At 39.1% G+C, this 12513-nt stretch overlaps 1 protein-coding gene across 1 annotated transcript in view; it reads right to left on the reverse strand.

Moving 5' to 3' along the window:
* The window catches only part of VIT (vitrin), a 31289-nt gene that overhangs the window by 17627 nt on the left and 1149 nt on the right, over positions 1–12513 (reverse strand). Inside the window, exons 3-5 of the mRNA XM_063291075.1 lie at positions 11644–11777; positions 3513–3587; positions 1283–1504 (exon numbers count right to left, since the gene is read on the reverse strand). Coding sequence (XP_063147145.1) covers positions 1283–1504; positions 3513–3587; positions 11644–11777 — 431 coding nt within the window. The remainder of the gene's footprint in view (positions 1–1282; positions 1505–3512; positions 3588–11643; positions 11778–12513) is intronic.

Raw genomic sequence — 12513 nt, forward strand, 5'->3', positions numbered from 1 at the left:
CTCTTCCAAAAGCTCTTTAAAATAGTTTAAAACAAGGATGGGCAATGTATGGCCCTCTAGATTTTGGTGGACTGCCGCTCCCCTCATTCCTCACCAGTGGCCATGATGGCTAAGATCTTAACAGCATCTGAAAGGCCACACATAGTGAAAATCATTAAGTCACGTTTATGAAAAATTAAAAGCACTATTCTATGAGGCTGACATTCTAAAGTGGGAAAAGAGGCTGTGGGAAGCGTTACTTGGCTAGTAGAGAGAGATCTGTGGAAAAGACAACCCTGCCTCTAGAAGACCCAGCACTACATTCCTGGAAGCCTCCGATGCTGTACTTGGGCCAGGAGAGTCTGCAGGGGACACACCTAAGGCCATAACATACTTCTCATTAATACTGTCTCACTAAAATCAATGGAATTTTTAAAAAATTAAAAATTAAAATGGAATTTAATAAGGAATTAAAAGAAAGGAAGAAAAAATCTTATCAATTCTATAAAAATTAACTTGATAGTTTTGTTTCTGGTTTTGTCTGAACTTGGCTTATGACTATCTATGTAATAAACCTGGATTAGATTTAAACTACTTACAGCCCTGGCACAGCTTTTTCAGCTAGGAACAAGTAGACCCTACACTTTGAAAGCATTACTGCCTGAATGTAGTGAAGGATGCAGTAGAAGTGGATGAAGAAGCTGAGGCTGAATCCAGAGAAGACAAGGATTACTAGGCATCCTAATCCAGAACTGCAGTTACAATTGTATGTAAAAAGTTTAAGTACCCCTAATCAAACAGTATATTTCAATGTGTTCCAGAGTTTACAAAATAAGCAAACAATGAAGCTGAACAGAAGTTGATTATATCAACTATGAAGTACTTTATTAAAGAAGGATAAAGGTTTTGAAATGGCCTTCACAGTCTCCAGATTTGAATGTTATTGAAAATCTGAATGGAGGTCTCCAACATGCAGTGCGCACAAGGAGACCTAAGAATATTTCTGAATGAAAAGAATTGTGTAGGGCTGAAAAGTTTTTTAAGTCCATGATGAGATAACTTTGGAAGAGGCTCAGACAGACACACCCCTAATTCATGGAACTATAAGGAGGAGGAAGAGATACAGCACAAACTTGCCTGATTCTGAACAGTCTTCCATGGAGTCATCAGCAGACCACTGTTTTGCATTTGTTGAGAAAGATGAGAATGGTGGTGAGAAGGAGGCAAGTCCAGCTTTGTCCTCATTGACCCTGAACCAGGTTATTAAACAGCTAGATTGTGAAGCTCCTCCCATTCCACTCACCTAGATCCCTGACCTTGTGCACTGCAACAAGAGGCTTGGCTGCTGTAATAGTTGTCACTTTGGTGATGGTCGTTGTCGCAATGGTGGTTGAAGTGGTGGTTGCCTTTGGAGTTGTGCTAACAAACTCTGCCATGGTGGTGAAGGGTTTGAGTGTGTTAGCGGCACCGTGTGTGGCTGGTAATGGAGCAGCAGTTGTCTGATATCCTTTCCGTGACGATTGTCCTATATTAATGTTGAAATGTAGCATCTCACTGAAAAAGCACTTTCCTTAACAGCTTTGCCCTCCAGGTGTGCCGGCTGACACATTTAAGTTGGATTTCAGCTGTAGGTTGGGGATGGCTGGTGTAGGGGGAGATGTAATGTGATCTACCCAGAAATAGCCAGAACTAAGAGAGGGCCAGCAGCCCTTTCATAAGCACTGCCAAACACATGAAAAAGATTTTGTGCTCAGCAATCCAGCAGTGATGGGTCAGGACCAGCACCTTCACTTGCAACAGACTGTTTGTGCTCTCAGAGTATTTTGCACAAGGAGTGCCCTTTTTAGTAAAAACAAAATAATAAATAAATAAATAAATAAATAAAGAGTATATGTGTGTAGGTGTGCATACTGTATATGTCGTCTTACTGAGGCCCCAATACTATCTTTTTTGTTTTAATGGCTTTTTGATAATTATATTGTGTTTTTATTCTTGTTTGCTGCCCAGAGTTCTTTTCAATAGATGGGTGGCCAATTTGTGATGTGAGGTAGGTAGGTAGGTAGGTAGGTAGATATAATTAAAGTAATTTATAAATAAAACAGTATAATGTAATGAAGGTAGCCTTACATATTTCTGAAGTATTTGTGTTGGTAGGGGTGACTGCAGTGGTGTGGTCCAAAAGTCAAAGGTGCCAGCCACAATTGCACAATCGAAGCCCTCATCTTGACTTTTCAGGCAACCCTCCCCCCAAAGTTCTCTAACAATATCCTTGAAATATAAAAATTCCTCCTTTTTCCAGACTGGCTTTTGGCCAATCTAGCTCTTTTCTCTGTGTGGCAAAGCCTTAGTCCTCCTCCTCCCTTGTTTTTTGAAGGGTCCTTAGACACAAAGAAGAGATTCTCAATAGAGACTGCTGTCCTTTTGCTTCCAAGCTCCTGGCTTTGTTTCAGGAACTGCGAGTTAAGTTTTGTCACTTGTCTTGTCATATCTCTTCCAAATAAATGTTCATGATGTACATCAGCAAAGCTCAGGAAGACCCAAGGGAAGCCAAATTTTGCCTACTCTATATGACAAGGAATAATAGTATAGCCCTCATGGAATATGGAGTAAGATTTCAAGCTGTTTGATTAAAGGAAAAAATGCTGCTATGGATTAGATAGAGATCCCCACTTCCACCACTGACCTTCTCCCCAAACCCCTCTTGAGGCTCAGTGGACATATTGGAATTGGAAGGTGCTGCAGTCAGGGGAGAACACTGGAGGAATCTGATGAGGCAGCCTTGTGGGGATCCACCTGTACTAGAAAAAGTCATCTCGATCCAAGCAAATGCATCTGGGTTAGTCAAAATACTGGGTACCTCTGATTAAAGTGTAGTTATTTCTTTAAAGAAAAACTCTTAGGGCTGGAAATTTATCTTTTATTTCATACCAAAACCCTTCATTTAAAAGTAAGTTATGATATTGAAATAATTACATGTCAGCCTCTGGCCAAAATGGAATTAGAAATGAGGTAGCGCTGTTCTGCAGTGCTGTGGAAGGGCATCAGCCAGCCTGAAGTGAACTGAAATTCACCAAACAATGATAAAATCATTTTCTGATTAGCAGTACATACTAATTAAAAATAGAATCCTGCAGTTTCACAAAGGTGCAGTCATTCAGTGCATGTTCGTGTGAAAGAAGCTAGCAGAAGATTCCAAATACAAAAAAGAATTGCCTTTGATATGAGATATGAGGAGGCAGAGCAACATACATCCTTGAATTCTGCGTCTTCTCAAGTCATGAATTCTGTAGCCAATTAGTCACTACCAGACACAGATTGGCACAATAACAAAAAATCCATTCTTAAGCCATGTTAAATGAGGGATATAGCAAAGGGCCGTTAAAGAAATATCTATAATACTATACTTATATAAGCTAGCATAAGTATGGTTACAAACTGATCCTGCCCACGTTCTTAATCCAAGTCACTACAACATGGATACTTACGTGGGGAAACACAATAATACACCCTCTAGCAGAAAATCCATCACTTGCCTTTAGTGACTGTGCTTTCAGAAGATGAATAGGTAAGAGTTGATGGGTATTGCACTCCTCTTTTGGCTTTGCCTTCTAAAGAAAACAAAACCGAAGACTCAGGTAAGTGAATGTATGGGCATACAATAAAAGCACCTACAATTTTAAGCCAACAGGTAAGGGGTTGACAACTCAAGGGTTGCACCAGGCATGTGTGGCATGTCAAGAACTGCATTCCAGAAATGGGCACTCATTTTGCCTCCCCAAGGCCCCCAAATGCCCAAAGGTGTCCAGTTGTTGACCCAACCTGCACTGGGGAAGGAACACAGGAGCAGAAAGCACAACTGGCATTCCTATAAACATTAGCCATTCCATAGAGATAGTGGTTTTCTCCAACACATGGAATCCCATTTCCATCACAGTACACTATTCCCATCATGCTACACTTGAAAAAATACAAATTGTTTCATGGCGTAGCATCAGGTATGTTCATTAATACAGCATTCTTAAGCCCATCTTCAAATGAACTGAGCTTAGTACTTAGTCATTTTCCAAGTCTTTAAGAATTCCTTTCAAAATTTGATCTATGGCACAAATATGTGAGTGGGCTGGTGCTTCATTATCATTATCATTATCTACAATTATAGTTGAATATTGTACTTGAAATCAACTCCTTAACATCACAGGCATCTATTAGAGACCACAGTGATGTCACACATCATTGTATCATCAAACAAATTATGTTAGTTATGAATTTACAATGTGATTAAATATAATAAAATTATATTTGCACAAGGGGACAGCTATTCCACCTTGCCTTCCTCATAGATACCATGATTCATGGGATCATGACCCAGTGTGACTAGCACCAAGGAAATATTCCAAAATTCATTCCAGTGAACCTGTCAAAACTTTAAGTTACCGAATCAATAAAACACTGGCCTGGTTTACACATAATACTTACCCAGGATTTTTCAAACCATAGTTTGTTGTAATATTTATTTACTAAAAGCATTCCCAGACCACTTCTCATTATAAAAAATGCTGAAGTGTTTGGAATCACAAAGTTGCCAAATATGATATAGTGGTTTGGTTTACACACACTAAGTTATGTTTGATTCATCATGGGTTACTGAATAAATAATTGGTACCCAATATGCTAAAGCCATAAGTCACAAATTACAGTATATAGATCCATACAACCATTTAAAGTAAGATCAGGCAAATCACATTATGGTTTAGGGCAATGGGTGAACCTCAATACTGGATGAGTTGGCAATATACACTAAGCCAAAAAAAGACAAAACCACATAATTGGTTTGTAAATCAGCCATGTATAGAAACCATTATAGTATTTATAGAAACCTGAAGGGGACCCTCTGGGTGTTCCAATACCTAGATACCTGTAGGTAAAGAAAGCACCCAGGTGGGATGGGGAGGGAGCAAAAGCATGTGTCATATGCATCAATGACTGTCCTCCATTCAGCCAGTGGTCAAAGCAACAAGGTATGTCTTTTTCAGGGTTGGCAAACTCAGCTTCATCTACCTTTCCTACCAAGAAGGGATCCAATAGCTTCCAGCGGAGAGCTGGACAGGACCAATTGGAAGGTGGTGTGAAGCTGCTTTGGTGGGAATGGGTTCAGACTGTGTCTGCTATGGTTATGCTTGCAAGAGTTCAAGAGCTTTCATGCTTGCAGTGGTAACTGCACTGCTAGAGAGACAGATGGAGGCTAGCTTCAGAAATCAAGCTAAGCCATGGTTTATGTAACAACCTTTATGTGGTTGGGTTCACCTACCATCCTAAACCAAAAATGTACAAACTGCATTTTAGAACTGTGTGATGTCTGAATCCACCCAAGGCATCCCTAACTAGAATGTTGTTGTTGTTGTTGTTGTTAGGGTATTTGGATCTGCTTTTAGTCACTGAACTTGCTATCCAAGGTCATTATTTTTATTCATGTAAAATGGAAATTCTCGGTCTGCCATGTATTGTGATATTTGTTCTTGAACTATTTATATTTATTTTATTTATTTGAAAAGACTTATATAGCCACCCACATTGTAACCACAACCCAGGGTTTCACATAAAACAGTAAAATCATCCCCCTCCCCGTATCAGAATAAAAACTCTATACAAACTCATGGCGCCCTGGGGCAATACTCTCCCATATGTCCACCTATTAATAACTTAAATAACTGAAAGGGGGGACCATTTTAGGGATGTTCATGTGTCTTTTCTTCTGCATTTTTAACTTAGTTTTCTGGTCCTCCCTCAATACTTGTAGCTTTATGGAGTTTAATGACTGAAAGCAAAAGCCTTAACATCCTACTTTTTTGGTTGTTTCATGTTCACATGAAAGTCAAATGGTTGCTTTGCATTATTTTCTTCAATCCTCTCTATATCTGGAACCAGATAGTTTTCGTTTTGATCATTTGGGTATTTATATATATATTTAATGTAAATGTTGTATTTCTACCTAATAAAGTGTTTATCAGCTACACTTATTTGCTGTTCCTACCTCTTGACTGGATCCTATCTGTGCATTTGAGTGGAGGCTGTTTTACTGACCCTGTCTTATTTTCCAAAGTGGTGGCTACGTAATGCTTTTATATTTTTTTAGCCATCTGTTATTATCACGAGAGAGCCAAAAATAAAAATTAACTTGCTGGAGACAGCTTACTGAGGGAGCTGCTAAGAAAAGTAAATATGCCTGCTGTACTAGGTTTTTTGTTTTTAAATATGGAAAACTAAAAACAGCCACATACTTGTTTCAATTTTCTAAGCTCATCTGGAAGGCACTCGTCATCTCTAAAGTTAGGCATAGTATTTGGAAGTGTTTTGTCTTGAATACTGAGCTCATGCACAATCTTAATTTAGCAGCCAGTTCATGTGTTTAAGAAAGCTCAGCCATATACAGTATTTGATGTGGATAATATGTGGCAGAGTGCTGGAAAGCATTTGGCCTGAGAGATCAGAAAAAACTCACACCAGGCATTTCTATAAAAATAAACATATTTACAAAAAGCACAAAAACGTATTTACAAGCTTGTGCATTCACACACGCTCAGAGAGGACTGGGAGGAAGGCAGACAGAAAGGAAACTGAATAACAAGCCCAGGCAAGCTGCCCTCCAGGCAAATCAAGAGCTTTACCTTATATGGTCATGCCTTTTCACACCCAAAACTAAGGATACTTAAGTTTGACCTGTTAAGCCTGCCAGAGTGATTTGTTACCTTAGTAACCTTAATGGCTTGGTCCTTGCAAAAACAAGGAAATGCCAACACTCCTTTGTTTTGCTAAGGAGTAAGACACAAACCAATTTTCTTTGTCAAATCTGTATGTCTTGGTGCAGCAAGAGGCTTGGTTAACATGTCAACCATCATATATTTTGATTCACAATATTGTAACATTATTTCCCCTTTGGCTATCATGTCTTTGATATAGTGATATCTGATATCGATATGTTTTGTCCTATCCTTACAATCTTCGGATTTTGCCATTGCAATGCAAGCTTGATTATCCTCATAAACAGTTATAGGTTGGTTCACTTCCATGTCTATGTCTTTTAACAACGGTTTAAACCATACAACCTCATTACAGGTTTGTACTAGGGAATAAAACTCTGCTTCTGCAGTGGAAAGAGCAACAAGTGTTTGCTTTCTAGAATGCCAGCCCAAGCTTGACCCAGCAAATTGAATTAAAATCCCAGAAGTGGATTTCCTGTCACTAAGATCTGCATTTTCCTTTTACAAAACCAAAAGTCTGCAGTTTTTCATCTAATTTTTGGTTCCAGGATCTAGCAGCCTGTTTGAATCCATAGATTGATTTCTGAAGTTCACAGACCAGATTGTCCCCTTTTTCATAGCCAGGGGGTTGCTGCATGTATAATTTGTGGTCTAAATCACCATACAGAAATGCAGTTTGAATGTCATAGTGGTGAACTGACATTCCTTTGAGTGCAGCAATTTTTAACAGTAATCTAATTACTAATCTATTAATTTCTCTCCCACTATGAACCTGTAGCTCCTCTGGCTTTGTTCATAGCCAACAAAAATGGCTTTCTTTGCTGTGCGGCCTCCTTTCCTTCTCTGTTGTTTTGGAACATGAACCCAAGCAGTACTACCAAACACTCTAAGATGGTTTACTTTTGGTTTCACACCATAAAACAAATGGAATGGAGTGTCCTGAATCACAGAGTTATACAATCTGTTTTGTACATAACAGGCAGTAGATATCGATTCTGCCCAATATTTAAACGATAACCTGGAAGCTTTAAGCAAGCATTCCATTGATTCTTGCAAGGTTCTGCTCTTTCTTTCAGCAACACCATTTTGCTGAGGGGTGTAAGGGTTAGAAAGAATTTGTTCTATCCCCTTGTCTGCTAGGAACCTTTTGAATTTGTGAGAAAGGTACTCTCCTCCTCTATCACATTGGAGTGCAGATACAGGCCTAGGGAATTTTCTATTTGCCCATGTCACAAAACCTTTAAATTTCTCAAATGCCTCATCTTTATGTTTTAAGATGTAGATAAATGTGTATCTTGAGAAATCATCAATGATGGTCATTGCATACCTTGCTTGTCCAAGACTTGGAGCAAAAGGACCAATAATGTCAGAGTGTACAATTTCCAAAGGTCTAGTTGTAACTCTGTCACTGTGCTTACTCACAGGAGCTTTTAGTGTTTTGCATTCTTTGCAAACTACACAGTCTAAGTATTTGTCACAGGGTTTTATCTTTAGGTCAGGACACAGCTGTGGCATTTGTGCTATATACTTAAAATTAGCATGACCAAATCTCCTGTGCATCAGGTGTACACATTGGTCATGATATGGAGTGTTGCCAACTGCAGCCTTGCAGCTTGGCTTCCTTGCATTTTGCACAATGTACAAGGAGTCTTTTAACATACCAGTAACACACAATTTCCCATTTTTTTGTATCTCACAACCATTTTTCTTAATTGTTATGACATACCCTGTTGCAGCCAATTGTGCCACAGATAAAAGGTTTGATTGTAAATTTGGCACATACAACACACCTTTTACAGTTTCTCCCAAGCAGGATAAATACAAGTCACCTTGTCCCATAATTTTGGTCACAGACCCATCAGCCAAAGATATACTTTGTCTGTCAGTTTTAGACAGTGACACAAAAAAGCTTTTACAATTACATAAATGACAATTGGCCCCAGAATCTAACACCCATACATCAGAATTACCCTTCTCAGCAACCTATGCAATTTGGGTTGTCTGAAGAGCCTTCTTCTGTGTGGCCCTTGTGTTCTTCTTCTCTGTCCTTCTACTCTTGGGTCTCAAGGCACAGTCTTTCTGCAAATGTCCAGCTGAACCACAAGTGAAGCATCCCTGGCTAGCTAGCGCTGTTGCCTCAGCTTCATTTTCCTTCCTTTCCTTTGCTTTCTGGTGCTGCAGCTTTCCAGAAGAGATGGGGGGGGGGAATCTTTCTTCTCTCTTCTCCCATTCAGTGAGTAAGCACTGTGTAACATACGATGGGGTGAGGTCTGCTTCAGGCATAGCCTCCAGTGTACAAATCAGTGTGTCCCACGTTTCATTCAGTGAGGACAGGAGGATATAGGATTTTGTGAGAGGTGTAAATTCCATTCCTCTCTCCTGCAACTCAACAAACAGCTGCTGAATATAATGCAGGTGCTCAGGAAGGCTATCTCCTTCTGCAAGGTAGGCTTTGTACAGGTTTTTTGTCAGGGTAACTTTATTTCCTGCTGTTGCCTTTACATACAAGTCTCTCGAAGCGTCCCAAATTTGCTTTGCAGACTGCATGCCTCACATGTGGACTAGCTGATTGTCCTCAACTCCCAGGATAATGGTGGCTCTAGCCCGCTCATCCTGTCTAAGCCATTCAGCACTGGGATTTGGGGGGGTTTGCTCACCAATTGGCAGCCAAAGATTCTCTCTGTGAAGATACATTTCCATCTTCAGGGCCCAATTCAATAGTTGGTCTCTGATGGGTGCTCAAGAGGCATCACTGAGGGTTGGGAGGCAGCCATGGTTTCTTCCTTCTTTTGCAAGTCACCTCAGCTGGCTTCTTTGTCCTGCAGACCAGCAGCAGCTGGAAAATCTCCAGGTTGCTCCAAGGAAAATCTTCACAGGTCTTTGCTACCTGCCTTTGAAATATGCTTGAGGTGTGGAGCTGATCTCTCTGCTCTTTCTGGGGGTTTACTGGGCTGCTTACTGGGCCCATAACCTGTGGCAGAATGCTGGAAAGCATTTGGCCCAAGAGATCAGAAAAAGCACGCACCAGGCATTTCTATAAAAATAAATGTATTTGCAGAAAGCACAAAAACATATTTACAAGCTTTTGTATTCACACGCGCTCAGAGAGGACTGGGAGGAAGGCAGATAGAAAGGAAACTGAAACTAATAACAAAAAGTTATTAGCTGGGCTGAGAGTGTGTGACTGGCCCAAGATCACCCAGCTGGCTTTCATGCCTAAGGTGGGACTAGAACTCACAGTCTCCTGGTTTCTAGCCTGTTGCCTTAACACTAGACCAAACTATATTCTTATTTTTCTTTCTTTTCTCTTTCTCTTTTTTCCTTTCTTTGCTGCACCTTCTATTCTCTCTTTTTACTCTTTTTTCAGTTTGTGTTAGTTTTTACTGTTATAATTATAATTTTTAATAAAATTACTATTTAAAAAAAAGGAAAAACCATGAGAACCAAGCAGGTCCCCGATCCGTGGGGACCTTCACAACTATTCTCTTTCTCCACAGAGAGAAATGAATAGTGTCCATCTTCTCCACCCCTGAACCTCATTGGTCCAAATGTTTGCTGTAAACACCACGCAGTATAGTGCTTTTGGGATTTGTTTCAGCTTGATGGATCTAATGGCCACAACTTTTCTAAAACATCATAAAAGGGAGACTAAAGAATGCTAGTTTGGTAAACCCTAAGCAGGGAGTCCTTATTGATCTGAATGGTTTCATTACATTTTATTCAGAACATTTCAATAGTGTGAAAAATGGTATCAGCTAATTTGCATATTTCCTAGTGTGCTCCTTAATTGAGTTCTACTTCTGCACTTAGGAACCAATTTTTCCCCCTCTTATTAGCTTTTGTATATATATCCAGCAGGCTGCAGTATTGCCATAACTGTTCATAACTGTTCATTTAAGGGGAACATATTGCCAATATGGCTTCAGATTTAAATTCTGCACTCTTTTTAGTCATGTTTACTGACTAAATAACTCAGCTCTTGCAGAAGGGATTCAATTATTCAAGTTTTTCTTTTATTGCCGATTTTTCTACTGCCATTTTTCTTCCTTTAAATTTCCTTCTACCTTATTGTTTTTCTATCTGGAAATGCAGTGATATAATTTTGCAGTGGCAGTTTTACAGCTTTGTGTTAAAACTGGAGGATCTTTTCTGCTTTTTAATAATGAAGTAGACTTATTAGCAACCCAACCGTATTGACCTCTGGAGGTGTCCAGGATTTGTTGATTTAAACTCCATTTACTCTTTTCACATCAAATTTTCTACATACCAGCAAAATATTTACCTTGCTTTTCTTGCATTAGATATAAATATATCTTATATTTGGAAAAAGACAACTTTTCTTTGGTCCTTAAGTATTATCATTGTTTCCCTAAATTCCACTTAATATAAATGTTATGTAGCAGAAACCGCTGGTAATGCCATACAAAACCATGTGTGATTTATTTATCGTGAAGTTTTGCTGGAAAGATTCAAGGCAAAATACTGAACTTTTGCCACTTATATGAATAAATGCTAATAGTGGATACATATACCATCACATTTCTCATTGCTTTGTTGAGCACTAAAAATAGATCTGTGTGTGTGAAAACAGCCCTCAAAGAAAATATTGGAGCTGTCAAAGTAATGTGCTGCTATTCCACATGTCTTTATAATGTGAGTTAATGTTCTTCATGCTTTGCTGTATCAACCTCTGGCTTTGAATAATTTTATAATTTCAAGAAGAGCAAAACTGTTTCAGATTTCCAGCTAAAACAATTTTATTCATTCTTGAGGGATTGATGGATAACGTTTGATTGCTACCTTTCAAATCAGTTTCTCAGAGCTATTGTCAGATCATATTAGGGGTTTTTAAAGAATGAGAAATGACATATAGGAAGGGGAAGGGGAGGAGGAAGAGGAGGATTACCTGAAAGTATGAAGGATTCCTTCCACCGTGGTAATGACAGTGAGCGGATTCCATTAGAAAAACTACCCTTGTACCCAGACTGACCGGCAACTTTTTGAACCAAGACTTTCCCTCCAGAGTTGTCAATAATACCACTGTAAAAGTAACATATTCATGTCAGAAATGCATTGTTAACCTACTCAGAGCCCTAAGTGGTCACTGAATTGCAAGCCCAATAAATAAAAGTTCAGTCCATTTGAAATAGCTGTTTCCATTCCTTTCCTTTATGTGGAACATTATGTCATCTTCAGATGCTTCTGTAGGTCTTCATCTACTGTAAACCAGGGAGTAACATCATGGTCCTCTAGATGCCATGGCATATATGATTTTCCAGAGGATTCTAACATTAATCAGTCTTTTAAAAAATAAATGTTAAACTGGCCAACATCTTGAAATCTCAGAAGATTTTGAGCACAAATGCCAAAACCTCAGAAGATTTTAAGGACTCTAAATTCTCGCAAGACTTGATGACCTTGTGAGATTTTAGCCATGTGATGCTTAGTCAATGGATAATCTGCAATATGCTTTGAGACCACCAGTGACCTGTGGACCACAGATTGGGCACCATTCTATTGGAAGATGACTGGGCACAGAATGCCATCAAAATTTATTTTCCTTCCATCCTGGGCTTTGACTTAATTTCTGAACTGGGTTTATCCCTCTTTCAAGTGCACTGAATTGTATGTTAACTCCTCTGTGTAATCCTGAAGCTCTTTGACCAAGTACTTGATAATTCCAAAGCTAAGAATAATTGTATTGTCAGAATATACCAAAACTCTCTGTTCTAAGTATTAGTAGATGTTTAGATAAGCTAAGCCTAATGTGTAAGAA

The sequence above is a fragment of the Candoia aspera genome, chromosome 1, assembly GCF_035149785.1.
Source record: "Candoia aspera isolate rCanAsp1 chromosome 1, rCanAsp1.hap2, whole genome shotgun sequence".
Taxonomy (NCBI): domain Eukaryota; kingdom Metazoa; phylum Chordata; class Lepidosauria; order Squamata; family Boidae; genus Candoia; species Candoia aspera.